The sequence below is a fragment of the Littorina saxatilis genome, linkage group LG1 (assembly GCF_037325665.1).
Source record: "Littorina saxatilis isolate snail1 linkage group LG1, US_GU_Lsax_2.0, whole genome shotgun sequence".
Lineage (NCBI taxonomy): Eukaryota > Metazoa > Mollusca > Gastropoda > Littorinimorpha > Littorinidae > Littorina > Littorina saxatilis.
The window spans coordinates 29,378,391-29,396,077 of NC_090245.1; the positions used below are offsets into that span (position 1 = coordinate 29,378,391).

Consider the following 17,687-nt stretch of genomic DNA (forward strand, 5'->3'; position numbering starts at 1 on the left):
GCCTAAATGGCGGGGTAAAAACGGTCATACACGTAAAAGCCGTGGGAGTTTCAGCCCATGAACGAACAAACGGCTCACACAATTTCAGCTTTCTTGTTTAGTTTATAAATTTCAGCCTCAATTCCTCGTCTCTGTAACCAGTATTAAATAGTGACTGTTTTGCTAACTGTTCAGCTGTCACCTGCCAAGTAGAACCGATGTATTCTTTATGATGTGATAAAATTAAAGTATTCATTCCACTTTGTGATGGATGAACTCGCAACTGCCAAGTATTACCAGTCTTATGATGGGATAAAAATTAAGTATTCATTCCATTTTGTGATAGGTTAACTCTCAACTGCCAAGTAATACCAGTCTAATGATGTGATAAAAATATTCATTCCATTGTGTGATGGGTTAACTCTCACCTGCCAAGTATTACCAGTGTGTCTTGTGATGTGATAAACATAAAGTATGCATTCCATTTTGTGATGATTTTCCTTATTTAAAGTGGATTTTCTGCATGACACTTGTTTGATTAAAATTAATTGTATTTGTGGCAGACAACTTGAGTTATGTTTTGTGTTTTTGTAAAAACAACTTGTTTTTTTTAATATGACTGGAAATGAGACTAGCAGCCATGAATCCATAACTACATTTTGCTGTCCATCATAGACATCTCACTCGCACATGTTCATTGCCTCACCATACAGGAATCAAAATCCATACAAACAATTTGTATTATCCAATATTCAAACTTGTCATACACATTTATTCATACACAAGAATTATGTGTCATACACATTCAAGCAATCAAGATCCAATAAATGTATATAATTGATGTTCTTAAAAAGACTACACACACACCTAAATATATAGGTGATCTTTGAAATGGGACATTTACATGCAAAATTCAGAATGCAAACAGAGCTTTGGCTTGCAAATGTAATAGTCATTAACCAGCACATAATATGAATAATTTTTGAAATTGTTGTGATACTGATTCAATTTTTCACATAAAATCAGAATTTCATTTATTTTAGTTTCCTGATACAAATGATTCGTCTAGCTTACCTTGAATAAACATACCAATACGTCAAAAAGTAGGACATCTGAGCTCAAAGATTAATAGTTTGGTTTGAAAAATCTCTAAATACACATAATTACAAAAACAAAACAAAATTCCGTGATAGAACATGTACTGATCTTGCAACTAAAGTAACAAGAAGGGCAAAGCCCATACGACTCGCATGCTTTACACATTTTTCCTACCAAAATACATGTGACCTTGACCCAAGGTCAAGGTCATCCAAGGTCATGCAACACAGCTGTTAATTCAAGACATAGGAGGTACAATGGTGCTTATTGGCTCTTTCTACCATGAGATATGGTCACTTTTAGTGGTTCACTACCTTATTTTGGTCACATTTCATAAGGGTCAAAGTGACCTTGACCTTGATCATATGTGACCAAATGTGTCTCATGATGAAAGCATAACATGTGCCCCACATAATTTTTAAGTTTGAAACAGTTATCTTCCATAGTTCAGGGTCAAGGTCACTTCAAAATATGTATACAATCCAACTTTGAAGAGCTCCTGTGACCTTGACCTTGAAGCAAGGTAAACCAAACTGGTATCAAAAGATGGGGCTTACTTTGCCCTATATATCATATATAGGTGAGGTATTCAATCTCAAAAACTTCAGAGAAAATGGGAAAAATGTGAAAAATAGCTGTTTTTTAGGCAACATTTATGGCCCCTGCGACCTTGACCTTGAAGCAAGGTCAAGATGCTATGTATGTTTTTTGGGGCCTTTTCATCATACACCATCTTGCCAAATTTGGTACTGATAGACTGAATAGTGTCCAAGAAATATCCAACGTTAAAGTTTTCCGGACGGACGGACGGACGACTCGGGTGAGTACATAGACTCACTTTTGCTACGCATGTGAGTCAAAAAGGGGACTCGGGTGTGCTGTTAAAATTGTTGGCACATTTTAGTATCTAAAACTCACCTTTGATTTTAGGGGGTGCCTATTCTTTCTTTATTTTGTGTTTAACATTGTTTTCAACCACGAAGGTTATATCGCGACGGGGGGAGATGGGATAGAGCCACTTGTCAATTGTTTCTTGTTCACAAAAGCACTTAATCAAAAATTTGCTCCAGGGGCTTGCAACGTAGTACAATATATTACCTTACTGGGAGAATGCAAGTTTCCAGTACAAAGGACATAACACTTACATACTGCTTGAGTAAAATCTTTACAAAAATTGACTATATTCTATACAAGAAACACTTAACAAGGGTAAAAGGAGAAACAGAATCAGTTAGTCGCCTCTTACGACATGCTGGGGAGCATCGGGTAAATTCTTCCCCCAAACCCGCGGGGGGTACCTATGCGACTGACCACAATGTTTACTTTCATCAGGCACAAAGTTCTTCAGCAGAAGAATGATTAATATTCTAGCAACAAACATGCAATAAATTCATACATGATTATTGATGTTCAAAAAATGCTCTACACTACTTCACCAAACTAAATGGAGAACTGAAAATGTTTAAAACACTTTCTTTCTTTGGTGTTTTCAACCACGAAGGTTATATCGCCACGTGGAAGGGGGGGGGGGGGGGGGGGGGGGGGAATGGGATAGAGCCACTTGTTAATTGTTTCTTGTTCACAAAAGCACTAATCAAAAAATTGCTCCAGGGGAAAACACTAACCATAAACAATAAACACCACTATGAGGTTTGATAGGTAACTTAAAGGGACCTTGACCTTCAATGAACGTTGCAAAAAGCTTATGTTCTGATGAATATGGGTGAATGAGGCACCATTGAATATAAAAAGAAAAATAACTGATTTGACTCTAGTTAAACTATGGCGCTCATGGCATCATACCAAAGTTTGAACGAGTATCCCTTTCACTGTTCTGTACAGCTGTGAAAACACAGTGAGACATAATAATAATGAACATAAATTAATCACCCCTTCTCGCCAGAGCTCACGGCAATACACAATAGCAAAACAAATCAGAGCATTCACACACCGACACACACAAAGTCGTTAAAGGTTTATTGGCTGCGGCAATAATAGCCGCAAGAATAATCCTTTAGTTCGTTCAAAGTACCCAAGCATGTCCTGTATACAAAAGTAAGGCGATTGAGATTTTATTTTGTTTTTTTTACACAAGCCAGAGAACACCAGTGCTTGTGAGAGCAAAACGTTTGCCCGTAGGGAAGTGAACCTTCCTTATCTTTCGCACCAGAGAGCTGTTCAAAAGGGGTATTGTGCAAGTTGGCTATTAAACCATTGTAATTCGGAAAATGTCTTTAACCTTCGCCGGCACTCGTGGGTCCGTGCGGACCCAGAAGGGTGTTTGATTGCAAATATCTTTTAAACGAGTTGGAATTTTTTAATGAGCTTTTAGAAATGCCTCAGACACCTAACAAGCTATCATCTCCTAAAAGCTCATTAAATTTCAGTGATAATTAATTAATTAATTAATGGTCAAATTTAGACTACACACGGAAGCATTTGTGGGGACGTGCGGACCCATACTTCTCAAAGAAGGAAAAGCGTGTATACCCTTCCGAGGCACTCGTGGGTCCGTGCGGACCCAGAAGGGTGTTTGATTGCAAATGAGACAGTGACAAAAGGTCAGGTGTCATGTCTACTGTCCCGAATGACACACGATTGCTGACATTTCACCATTGCCAAAAGAATAAACAAATAAGAAATAGGTAGAAAATGAATGTGAAAACTGACTTTGATTGTTGATCAGTATTTTCTATACCACTAACAAATAATCTACTTACACATAGCTGTTTGGCAAATGTATGTTGCATGGGACACACTGACATGAAAGTGGAAGATGTTTTTCCCTCTAGAGAAACTACATATCAAGTTACACTTTTTGTGCTCTTCCATTCCAGTTGGCAATCAATTGTTAACGCATGTTATTAGAAAAAATAGAACGAAAACAGATTAGATAGAATGAAAAATGTACTGGTGATGTCATTTGGGACATACTGACATGAAAACGTCACCTTTTGTCATTGTCTCAAATATCTCTTAAACGAGTTGGAATTTTTTAATGAGCTTTTAGAAATGCCTCAGACACCTACAAAGCTTTCATCTCCTAAAAGCTCATTAAATTTCAGTGATAATTAATTAATTAATTAATTAATTAATGGTCAAATTTAGACTACACACGGAAGCATTCGTGGGGACGTGCGGACCCATACTTCTCAAAGAAGGAAAAGCGTGTATACCCTTCCGAGGCACTCGTGGGTCCATGCGGACCCATACTTCTCAAAGAAGGACAATTGTGCAAACCCTTCCGTGGCACTCGTGGGGCCATGCAGACCCATAATATTTTACCAAATACCGTGTGCAGTCTAAATTTGACCATTAATTAATTAATTAATTATCACTGAAATTTAATGAGCTTTTAGGAGATGATAGCTTTTTAGGTGTCTGAGGCATTTCTAAAAGCTCATTAAAAAATTCCAACTCGTTTAAGAGATATTTGCATCAAACACCCTTCTGTGTCCGCACGGACCCACGAGTGCCACGGAAGGATATGCATATTTTTCTTTCTTTGAGAAGCATGGGTCTGCACGGCCCCACGAGTGCCACGGAAGGATATGCACATTTTTCCTTCTTTGAGAAGCATGGGTCTGCACGGCCCCACGAATGCGTCCGTGTGTAGTCGATAACGAGTGCCGGCGAAGGTTAATGGCTGAATAACAATGAGTTCCTTTATACGTTGGATTGGGCAAGCCATATATATATATATATATATATATATATATATATATAAATATATCTAGCATCAATAAACCTAAAAATACACTAAGGTCTTTTTCAAAAACAATAGTCTGTTTTAAAAACTTTCAGCAATTTTCAACTTTATAAATCTATACTATAGATACATCAAAAGAAATTTGGTCAGACATGGGATTCAGAAAAAGTGATAATTAAGGAAAAAAAAAGTAGGGTCCAGGGGCAACGCCCCTGGTCGGGGTCTGGGGGCAAAGCCCCCAGAAGCTGAAGGTTTTTAGTATTTTAGACACACAAAAATGGCCCTGAAATGCATATTTCAGCTTAATCATAGCCCCCCCCTCCCTTTCCATGTTTCTCAAATTAATTTTACGCTAAGACTCAAAATAAGGAGGAGAAAGAGAGAGAGAGAGAGAGAGAGAGAGAGAGGCGGGGATGGGGGGGGGGTGGTGGCGTGTGACGGTGTGGTTTCAATGTTCTTACCTCGTCGGTGCCAAACGACCCCAGTGACTGATTACACGACTGGGTTTTCAGGATAGTCAGGTGCTTGTTGCTTTTCAAGTGGCTTTTGAGGGCAGTCTTTCCATTGGAACCGTAGTTGATAACATTAACATCGTTGCACAAAGTGCACTAAGTTTTTCCCGGCAAGTTGATTTTAGCAAAAGCATCGCCAACTTTCAGTTTCACGTCTTGTGTCTTCTGGCCTTTCTCGTATTTCCAGCTCAATGATACAACTTCATCGAGCCAGTCGAATCTCCAGAGATTTTTCTTGTACTTCTGCTGGTCAATTTCCCGGGATAGAACGGTTTCGTCTCGCTTTAGCTTCCTCATCATTTTGGCAAGTGGCTCGAAGCGATGTAAAAATGGCGCCGAATCATTCTCATACGGTATGCTTTAGCTTATACTGAATCCCCGATAGCTACGTTGAAACGGTGACTGTAGGAGACAAAGACACAGAGCGCGTTCCCATACGGATCGACCAGCAACAGTCTGACCGTTTTAGGAACCAACCGTTCAAGAATAGTATGGAATGGAGCGTCGCGATCAGCGGACCGGCCGAAAAACTTGGGTCTTTACCTACATATACCCCAACATTTTCTCAGCGGATTTGCACGAATCTCAAGAATGATCCCTGGAGCCTAAAAATTTACGGAATTCCGTAATTTTACGGAAGAATCCCATGTCTGTTTGGTGCAATTAAACAGGTAACCTAATGGCAAATCATTGTGTAAAACTTTCTTTACAACTTTCTTTCACAAAGTGTACATATTTTTTTTTTTTTTTTAGCAATATTGTTTTCGTGGTGCAGTACCTGTGTTTAAAAATAATAAAATACACAGCGGACATAATTTCGCTTTATTTGAATGACTTTCCACTTTACAAAGATTGGTTTAGAATTAGAGCGCAGATTTAAACCAATTTGAAAAAAACAGTTGCTTATACCTTCTACCATGCTTGGTACTTTGAACAAACTTTATGATTGTTTTTGAGGCTTTCATTGTTGCAGCCCAATGCTGCTCAGTGCAAATTAACTTTTTTGAAGGCGAAGTGTCTGCACCCAGACACATCCTTACTCTGAGGTCTCAAAGCAAACCCGCAAATTGAGGCACACCTCCCAACGCCATGCAAGATATTGCAGATTTATTGCACGATTACGTGGCTAGAGCGGATAGGGCAAGTAGCCTAATAAGTTTACAATTTAAAACGAATGCTTCTTTCATTGACAAAAGCAGTAATCATGTGTCAAAACACTGGATCGGCTTTGGAATGCGCTTGTAAATAAAAGTAGACAATGAATTTTTCTTGTGATTCCACTGACCAATCTGCTTGTAGTCTGGACAATCAAGCGTACAAAATATGGCAAAATCGTATGGGTTCACAGGTCTGCTATACACTTCAGGTTTGGGGTGTCCACAAGCTAACTTTTTTTTTACTCGAGCATGTTGGCAACGAACTGGAGAACAACATCTGACCATGTTGATCGGTGGGTGGCCCACTCCGAGGGTCAATGCGCTCCGTTAGTTGCACGAGCTGTTCCTCAGAGAGGGGGCAAGCCGTGGCAGGCACATCCTAACGACTGTCTGGCAAAGGATGGTCCTCGATTATCGATTGAAGGCTTCTCCCTTTCCAGAAGTCCTGTACTGCTGTGGATGTGCTGGCTCGTCTCTCCAGCATCCCCCTGAAGAAGAGCTGCAGGGGAGTTCTGTTGCGCTCTGTCCTCAGGGGTTGGTGGTTCTTCTGTTCCACAATCCACTGTAGGGACCGGTTCAGCCTGGGCAGAAAAACATAGTGGAGGGCCCACAAGTGAATGGGATTGTCCATGTTCAGTATCCCCAGACCACCTTCTGCCTGTGGTGTTCCCATTGCAGTAAACAGGTCATGGTAAGGGTTCACCACATCTTTCCAGACGTCGAGCCAGAGACGCTCGATCCTTTGGTTATGGTCACTGCGGCCTTGCATCGCACTGCCTCTCCCTTCTCCCCTGTGTTCATTCATGAGGGCGACGACATCCAGATTCTCGCCACCATGGTCCATGCGGACTCTTGACGGGAGTCCAAAGCGTTGGGTTCCACCCAAAAACAGATCCCGAACGGTCTCTGACCTGTTGTTTCGGTGGCATGGAGGAAGGTAGTGGCCCGGCTAAAGCCATCGATTGCCCCATGAATCACCATTTTCCACCTGCAATATAACAAACAGAGATCCGTTTCCATATGTGATTTCACCACACAAATTCTGATTAAAGAGTTATTGGGAAATAAGTACAGGTAACATGCTCAGTAAATATTAAAAAGTAATGGTCAAAGTGCTTTTTCATGACCGAGAATCAAGACCATTATTTTTAATATATATCATTGAGAAAAGGTGTGTAACCCATTTAATCCACCTTTCTTCAATTTTGCAAAGAAATAAATCAAGAAAAGCAATTGCTTTATATGACTTTTCTTCGTCATGTCCATAAGCCTTAAGGGTCTTGTAGGTCTTAAAAGGAGGATTCCACTAACTGCTGGGACTCTAAAATTTGATAAAAATAAGCAAAATTTTGGTAATGTCTGCTGGTTAATAACACATACAATTCAGTGAAATTTAATAAAAAATAACTGAGAAAACCGCAATGTAAAGCTTTTACAAACTTGACCCCACTGTGACCCCAAAATGTGACAGGGATCAACCAAACTAGGGTCACGTAGGTAGATGATCAAATCCTTCAAGTGTTCAAAGTTTCAAAGCTCAAGCTTCAAAAACACCTGAGATAACATCAATGTTAAGATATTTTGATTCGAACATGACCCCCTGTGACCCCAAAACTTGACGAAGGTCAATCTTCTTCTTCTTCAGCGTTCGACGATGGCTGTGTCTAGATTCTTTCAGGCCTGGGAATGAGTAAAAGTGGTTTGGGCGTACTGACGGGAAAATGTTGCGTTTTAAGCATTTTTAAGGGCACACGGAGGCTCTTTTCTTACACAATTAGAAAAGGACTTCGTCGTAAATACGACGAAAGGCGTATCATTCCCAGGCCTGTTCTTTGGCCCGTGATGTTGACGAAGTGGGCTGTGACGAAGGTCAATCAACCTTATGTCGTCTTCTTCTTCTTATGCGTTCGTGGGCTGAAACTCCCACGTGCACTCGTGGTTTGCACGAGTGGAATTTTACGTGTATGACCGTTTTTACCCCACCATTTAGGCAGCCATACGCCGCTTTCGGAGGAAGCATGCTGGGTATTTTCTTGTTTCTATAACCCACCGAACTCTGACATGGATTACAGGATCTTTTTCGTGCGCACTTGGTCTTGTGCTTGTGTGTACACACGGGGGTGTTCGGACACCGAGGAGAGTCTGCACACAAAGTTGACTCCGAGAAATAAATCTCCCGCCGAACGTGGGGACGAACTCACGCTGACAGCAGGCAACTGGATACAAATCTAGCGCGCTACCGACTGAGCTACATCCCCGCCCACAATCTTATGTCAAGTTGGTACATTATCAAAACCTAGAAGTGTGCGTACTATTAACCCTTACACCGGTGCAATTCTGTAACACATGTTACATAGCCACTGGTGAATTAACAGAGAGAAACATAACAAAAAACAGTCATATAGGTTTTCGCATCAATGGGAGGTAATCGGAACCGACCAAACAGACTGAGCCAATAGCGCGACATATGTCGTGACAACCAGGTGACAGCATACGTAAAGTAGCGCGACATATGTCGCGACAACCAGCCTAAGGGTTAAAGCTCTAGCTAAAAACACATCTGAGATAACATCAACGTTAAGTTTTTATTAAACGAACATGACCCCGCTGTGACCCCAAAATTTGATGAGGGTCAACGAAACTGCGGTCACTTCGTGAAATCATCAAACCCTAAAAGTGTGCAAAGTTTCAGAGGTCTAGCTGTATAAACTTCTGAGATAACAGCTCAACGTTACATTTTTTGTCCTTGGACAGACAGACAGCCTGCCCACAGCACACATAATTATTTTGATCAAGTATTATTCACTCAGCCAGTCTACCTGCACAAGCATGTGATTAATCCATGGTTGAAGAGTTCTGTGAAAATTGCGCAATTCTGCAAACTCTTTATAGCAGTTAATTTAATTTCGAATAAAATAAAGTACATAGTTGTTCTGCTAAGACGATAAGGCAAATATTTTTGCGTTCTTTTCATGTTTAAGTATCTCGGGAAAAAAAGTTCTATTTATGAAGTGAAATATAATTGACCTACAGATTACTGTCTTTTTATTTGTACAAATGCAAAATGGGAACAACTCTATTTTCTACACAAAATATGAGAGTTACTTGCCTTGAGACCTTGTGTCTGGTACAACGTAGATTTTGATTTAGAAAACAACCAAACTTATGGATCTTATATTGGATTCTGTGTGTTGAAACCTGAAATGAATAGTGTAAATGCAGTTGAGTATGTATGAGCTCTTTCCTCTTTCGAATATTTGAGCATTCAGAACTTTTCAGTCACCAAGCAGTGACCACACAGTGTGGTTTCTCAACCTATGAGCTATCGAGGATTCAGACTGGTTGCTGGGTGGTTATTTGTTAGGACTAGGTAGCTTGGTATTCACCGAAAAGTATTCCCCCCTCTGCTTATTTCTCTGTTAACTTGAAGGGGTGTTTATTGTTAAAAAAAACACCAAGCAACCAAATTTAAATAACCACCCAGTAGAAATGGTAAGGTATAACCAGAATATGTTTTGTATTCCGTGGGGAAATCATCAATGGACCAGTCTTTCATTACATATCCAGAAAATGACAAAATAAAAAGAAAAGAAAAGAAAATACTTGCACACGACTCACCTTCGTTACCCACCTACCCCTTAGAAGACGCCCTTCCTTTTACGATCCCAAACAAGACATTTTCAAGACCCTGTTTCATAGCTGCCAACCCCTGTGAAGCCCAAAGAGTAGCATTTTGGAACTTTCACCAAATGTCAGAGTTGCAATTGGTGTTTATAAGCGTAGCACTCGCATAATCTTAAATTTGAATCGCAAGCCCGCATTTAAAATGCCATCAAAAACGTTTGTAAGATTCTGAGAGCTCTACGACATTACAACCGTCTAAACATAGTTCAATGTCACACGCTTTCCTTCTTTGCCACTACTAAAGCAAACGTATGCAAGATTGTATGTTACACGCTTTAGGAGCATGGCAAGAACGGATTCAAACTCAAAATCGTCACTCCAAAAAAACATAAAATGCACACACGACTTTTATTTCTCCTGCTGTTATCGTTTCTTCTCTTTACAGATTCTTCAACGCTCAGAATACTGAAAACGGCACCCCAGACGACAGTACTGTTTCCATACGCGAATTTAACTTCCCTTGGAAAGTGGTTCGCTCAGGAGGCCTGTTTGTCTGACACTATAAGGACAGAGTTCTGAACATAGATGACAAAGATTCCGGAATGAACAAACATTTTGCGGATGCAGACACAGAAAGACGTCATGAAGAATGAGATGCTTCAAAAGATACAGACTGTGACGATGACTGTGACGTCATTCCCATATAACGAGACGTCATTCACAGTTGTTCGGCCACTTCCGTCAAAAAGTAGATTTAGACAATCAACGTAATCTCGTGTGGAAGAAAACGTCTGTCACACAACCAAGTCGGAATAGCAGGTATTATTACCTATACACGCAAAGTCTGTCGAATTCTTCGGCAAAAATCGTTGAAAATGATTTGCCCGCATCGGTGTGGAACTTGCACCATAATCTTCACCACCCTTACGTTTCCCCGTTTTTATCCTGTCTCCCTCCAGTTTCCACTTCTAACACCGTCACTGTGCACAGCTTACAACTTAACAAGTGCATTGCATATTCTAATCAAATTCACAATTGGCGCATAGAGTCACCGGAAATGCGAATGCTTGCAATAAAATTCACGATTTGCTAAGCAAGTCACGTGGACAATATCGAGTCATAACGGAGTGGTTCCCAGCCATCGGTACTCGACTAGTTATGCAATGTTCATTGTTGATTGTCAAGCAATAAGTGAACATTTTGCACGCTTGTCATTTTTTTTTTTTTAGCGTAGCAGCTCAGGGCTTAGAGTAGCAGCGTAGCAATTCCTGCAAAATCGGAGCATGCTGCGCCAAAATCGTAGCAATTGGCAGGTATGCTGTTCTCTAAGATATTCTGCTCATAACCTCTGTAAGTTTACCCCCATTATAAGACCTTATTATCTCAGGGTTATGTAGGTCTTAAAAGAAAGATTCCAGCGTCATAAAATAAGAGAATTCCTTATCACCCTTATGCCACCTGTATCAATCCACTCAAATTCCATGTTCAAACTGGCACAACCCCCAACATCCTCCCCACCACCGGACACACTCAACATTCACCAAATTTTTAAAAAGGATTTTTTTGTGCCCAGTGTATGTATTTGTAGCTGTACTCACGATATCAACTTGTGGTATCCGTCTAGATGCCAGAGAGCGTTTGGTCCTGATACTTGGTACAGACGACGTCTCGTGGGCCTCAACGCCAAAGCTCTGACAGCTACTCCACCAGGATCAACCCGCGGGATGGCTCCCCGTACTCTGTGCCTTTGTGGAGCGTGTAAGAATACAACTTATTACACTAACGTGACATACCACTCATGTCATAACAATACCATTCACTCTACATTGCATGTGTAAAGAGGTCTTGTCTGACAAGGACCTGATTTTTCACTGCCTCCAATACCGAAACAAGCGTCCTTCTTTGAACACTCGGAAGAATTTTAAGAACGTAAACACCACACCAGTGACATTTCCTTGCTTTGACATAAAAGATTACACGAGGCATTCGGAGAGATCCAGGTTCAATTTTTAAGCTTCTTCAATCTGGGCGCTTCGACAAAGGGACATTTACAGCAATGAACATGCAACAGTATGTACAGGGTCCCCACTGGTTTTTAGAAACAAAATTCCATGACTTTCCCATGAGCCTCAATAACATTTTCCATGACTAGATCCACAGGTCGCCATTTCCGAACACGCAAACTTTTTACATCTTGTCACTGCCAGTTTTGACACTGGCTTGCTTTGCACTGAATTTGAGTCAGTTTCTACGCAGTGTCTCTTTGACAAGCAAGTCAAGCATTTGCTACGCAGTCAGATTATCGGTAATGTTTGCTGGTCCTGTCATTTCACTAAACTGGACCAGCCACTGTTTGTATCCATCTGCACTTTCGTAAATTCCGTTTCATAACCGTCACTAACACTGTGACTTGACGAACTGTCATTTTTTTCACCGCGATACACAGTTCATTGCGAAGATCTTCCTTGGTAATTCGTTCCAATTCCGCATACTTTTTGTTGTCAAGAAACAACTCGAAAGAAAGCTGGCGTGCTAAAGGTTATTTTTTTTTCTTTCTTATTTATGTTAAATTCCATGACTTGAATTGAAATTCCATGACTTGAATTGAAATTCCATGACTTTCCAGGTCTGGAAAATTAAAAATCAAATTCCATGACTTTCCATGACCTGTACGAACCCTGTATGTAGGATAAACAGAATACTACATGGCTTCCTGTTTGATACCAGTTTTACACTAGTGTTTTGAAATATTGTTCGCAGTTTAATATTTAAAAGCACAACTTGAGTAAAACTGGTATTTCATAGGAAACCATATAGTATTCTCTATGTGGACAACAATGTCACAGGCTTACCCACTAAAGTTCTTTAGGAGCTTCTGACATATTTGCCTTAAAAACAACATGCAAAATAACTTGTGGAATCCAAAAGCACCATGTCGCATTAGTGGCCCAATTAGAGCTGCAGACTATTACGCTTTCGATGTAGCATGCTACTTGTAAAACAGAAAATGCTACTTCGTTATACAGACACTCTACAATGTTCATTTGTTCCTGCTGCTGTTTTCTTGTCTGAACACAGTTATTGCAACATTTGTGTCTTGACATATAAACATGTAGGTGCAGTGGATTATAAGATGATGCAATACTTAAAGATAAACACCATTTGCTACACTATAAATTCAAGATTGCTACACATGAAGCTTCATAGGGGCTGACAGCTCTGCATCATACACCAGCACATAAATCTTACTGACTGAGTTGATGTGTATTTACACATTGCACACCTCCCACATTGAAGTAAACAATTGAATATCTTCAGTTAATCGAAGTACACTTAAAGATGAAGTTCTCTCCATAGGAATACTGTGCATCACCCTTGCATGTAAGTGAACTCAAAGTACTATGTGAACAGAACAGAACCAATTCTGGTCTGTTTGCAACCGCATGAACGCAGGAAAGAGATCATTGTCAGATTGAATTACAATTAACATTGACACGCTTCCATTTGAAACTTTTCAGTTGTCATTGTGGATTGACGCCCCGGGCCCCAGATCCTGCGTTTAACTTTATCCTCGACGAACAAAACAACAGGCACCAATTGGGTTGCCGCCTCACCTGTGATTGTGTTGACCAGGTTGGCAACCGAGCCAGACAGGGTAGAATTGCTGGTACCGGTTGTCATCGATCCCGATGTTGAGGCGATGGCCTCACGATCACCCGAAACAGCTTCTTGCAGACGTTGGTTGTCTTTCTGGAGCGAGACAATGGCCACTTGGCAGGTCTCTTGCCGCTCCCCCAGCCTGCGTAGTTCTGCCAATACCGCGGCCAAAGCAGTGGCGCTTTCTTCCCCTCCTGCTGTGGCTGACTCAAACCCACCGGGTTGTCGCTGCGAGGCTGTCTGGTTGCTGGCCCTCGGCCGACCTGCAGCGGCTCGGGTCACTTCGGCTACCCGCCTTGACGCTGCCCTCCTGGGAGGCATATTCCTGTGCATAAAAAACAGGATATGTGAACACAGCCTTATTTGTCAGATTACTGAGAATTACACATAAGCCTTGAACTTGTCTGCTGCTCCTTGCAGGAGTTAACAACTCCTTCACTGTTCAGCCTGTAAAAGGTGTTTAATATCCCATACTTCTGAAGTTGTCACCAGATTTTGGGAGTCTGAAATACAAACCAAAGAAATTGATTAAAATCTGGCCCAAAGTACTTCAAACCAATTGTGTTTTCTGTGTCAAACTCAAATCCTGGCACCCAGTACCCCCACCAAACGAGTTTGGAATCTCTGAGGCTCAATACATTTATGACAAACAGAACACCAACAGGAAATTACATCATGGTTCTCTGAACTGTCACACACCAACATAATACCTGGCTAACAAATCCACATACTAACTAATGTTGGAATCTCTGAGGCCCTATAGCTTAATTTGACAAAAAGAACAACAGCGAACCATGTTTTCTGATTCTCTGAAAAATCAGCCCCACCATGAAATATTACCTAGCCCACGGTACATGTACTTTAACCAAAATAGTGTTTGTAATCTGTGAGGCACCAGCCAACACAAGTGACAACAGTACCTCCACATGAAATATTACCTAGCCCACAGTACCACAATCAAAATAAATTTGGAATCTCCTAGGCAAAATAACAGGTGATTGACAAAACAGTACTTCCACAGGAACCAATATTTCCTGATTCACTGAAATGACAAACACCCGAGGTAATTGACATACAGTACCTCCACAGGAACAAATATTCTGATTCTCTGAATTGACAAACGCTCACATGAAAAGGCATCGTAACACCAACATGTTCATCAGAATCTCACCTGAAAATTATTTCCAAGTACTCTGGAAAAACACTGATCCATACTATCCACCAACACAGAAACATACTGTTGAAACATGTCACGATATCTTGATTTGACAGAACACTCAACAATCGTGTTGATCGAAGAACCATTCCGGATCCACCTTGAACTGGTTTTTAGACAAGGGACATCATCCACAACGAGCCTGTCATAAACTCGAGTTACTTCCCATCTACCGATCTGGTTGACCCCATTTAGAGCCGTCGATTTATGCCACCCACCCGCATCAAACAAGAAAGAAAATGTAAACAATTTGAAGATTCCCTGTTCCTATACCCGTGCTTTGTAAGCTGATCAGTCAAAACGCACAATGCAACCTGACCCGGCTACAACATTATTTAATCACACAAAAACCGACTGTGTTTATCGCCTGACGAAGGGACTTGTACAACCTGGCCTGTCCTGACGTTGCTTGATCTTCTTGATCTTGATATGTTACGCCAACAGGTCCCAAGCTTGGGAATATACGTTTGCTAGATGCACACCATCACCCAGGAAATGACGCTGCAAATTCAGGTAACGTAAACTGTTTTCCAGCGGAAAACATAAAATCATGGTCCCAAAATACAACTCTAGGGGAGTCCACAGTGCCCTGCCGAAGCAACGCATTGACCTCCATAGCTGCGGCGTTGTATGATGGATCGAAACACACACACAGACAGACAGACAGACACACACACACACACACATACACCACGACCCTCGTCTCAATTCCCCCCTCTACGTTAAAATATTTAGTCAAAACTTGACTAAATATAAAAACGGTATTACTTAACTTTAAAATCAGAATCTGTGACTGTGAAACATTGGTCCATTTCTCAGTTGTTTTTCAACAATTTAAAATTCCTTTTTGAAGCTTTACTATTCTAATATTCAGCACAGAAGAGTTACCTGAAGTACTGTCCCCTGTCCTTTCAGACGAGCTTGTATCATTAAGGACCCAGTAAGCTTGTTGGAAGCAGTAATTGGTTCCACCAACGCATCCAACTCTTGATCAGATATCCTGGAATACACCATGCGTTGTACAGTTTACAAGTAGCATTCCATTTTCCCTGAAAATTGCCAAACACTTTTATTACTTGCGTTGTATCGATAAACGAAGCACAAGTAAGAAACAATAATAAAAGCAAAGAAAATAGCAACACGATATGCAAACATCTAACAAAGCCGAGCAAGCAGAATGACAGGTTTAATGAAAAACAAAGAGGTACCGATTCGGAAACAAGATCGCGATTCTTTCCTTCGCTGCACGACGCAAATCTTCTGTGACCTTTGACCAAACGTAGCTTCCACATTCGATCACCGTGCTCAGCTTAATATTTACAACAGAAAGCCGAGGGGGTGGAATACCGAGATGAACCTACAGAAATGTGCATCCTCAAACCTGACATATTCATCCCAACATTTAATGAACTCCAAAACACAGAAAGTTGCTTTTAGTTTTACACGCCATCTTTGATTGCCACTGCCAGTGGTTATCAAACCGGGACCCGGTACCCGTGTTTCAAAGATCACGCATTGTTTCTTCCATTAAGTCACAAATGAACAAGCAAACAAAACGTTGCTTACCTTCTTAAAACTTCTTCTGGCTCATTACCAGACTGCAACAAATTGACGTCGCAATGGCGGGTCTGATCCAGTGGCGTCACCGGAAGTAGTATCTCCACGAGATTGTCGCTTTGCATGTCGTACATTTTCCGATTCAAGTTCTAATTTATTTCAGCCGCATTTATTAAATGCAGCTGCATTTAAAAATAAATACAGCTGTATTTAAAAATAATTACACCTGTATCTAAAAATAATTACAGGTGTATTTATTTTTAAATACAGCTGTATTTACTATTAAATACAGGTGTAATTATTTTTAAATACAGCTGTATTTATTTTTAAATGCAGCTGTATTTAAAAATAATTACACCTGTATTTAATAATAAATACAGCTGTATATATTTTTAAATACAGGTGTAATTATTTTTAAATACAGCTGTATTTATGATTAAATACAGCTGTATTTATCATTAAATACAGCTGTATTTATTTTAAATTACAGCTGTAATAGTTATGAGCCAAACGGCTTTCCATAGTTGTTTGTGTGCATGTGAGTGTGCGTTCTGACGCGCTCACACACACACAAAAATGAAATAAACTTCCCTTATTTACTCGGTCATAAAATCGTCAAAGCACGATCAGTGAAGCGTGATCACAAGCCAGCAGACCGTGAACGTGCAGTTGTCGCGTTGACCACCCCCGTGGAACCCCCAAGACCGCCAACACTTCGCAAAAATCAGGTCTTGAGGGGTAGAATATTGCTGTCTCACTGTTGCCTGGGGACTGTGGAAAACCTGCGCCGAGTTCATTAGGCCAAAAAAATAATAGGTGTGGTTACGGTAACATGATGTAACCGTGTGCCGAAACACTACGATCACCTCGGGAAGCGAAGTGCAATCAAACAGGTTTGAAAATGTTAGGGCTAATTTCTTAGCCCTATAAAAACTGTTATGCAAACCCGAAGGTTTCCATGAACATACAGACAATAGGAAACCACCAGACCCTATCACAAACAGAATTCTACAATACTCCGGTGTTGACTTTTAAAGGCCAACAACTCGGGTGCAGAGTCTGCTGTGAAAGGAGCGGTAGCCTCCCCTGTCACAATCGTATAGCCTAAAAAAAATAGGGTAGGAAGGTAGGCAATCACTTTTTTTTTTTTACTTTTTTTTCTAATGTGTACAAATTAA

The 17,687-nt window shown here is 40.7% G+C and overlaps 1 protein-coding gene across 3 annotated transcripts; it reads right to left on the reverse strand.

The window, feature by feature from the left end:
- Positions 1-730: 730 nt before the first annotated feature.
- Positions 731-16,726, reverse strand: LOC138966271 (uncharacterized). 3 transcript variants are annotated; one of them, XM_070338442.1, is made up of 4 exons: positions 16,519-16,726; positions 13,694-14,061; positions 11,678-11,824; positions 731-7,443 (listed from the first exon to the last, which is right to left on the reverse strand). In XM_070338442.1, the coding sequence occupies exons 1-3, from the start codon at positions 16,641-16,643 to the stop codon at positions 11,778-11,780; spliced, it is 540 nt and encodes a 179-aa protein (XP_070194543.1). In that variant the 5' UTR covers positions 16,644-16,726; the 3' UTR covers positions 731-7,443; positions 11,678-11,777. The 3 variants fall into 3 exon arrangements, with proteins under 3 accessions (XP_070194543.1, XP_070194528.1, XP_070194536.1); XM_070338427.1 differs by lacking the exon at positions 16,519-16,726 and adding an exon at positions 14,908-15,762; XM_070338435.1 differs by lacking the exons at positions 731-7,443; positions 16,519-16,726 and adding exons at positions 7,506-9,653; positions 14,908-15,762.
- Positions 16,727-17,687: the final 961 nt, after the last annotated feature.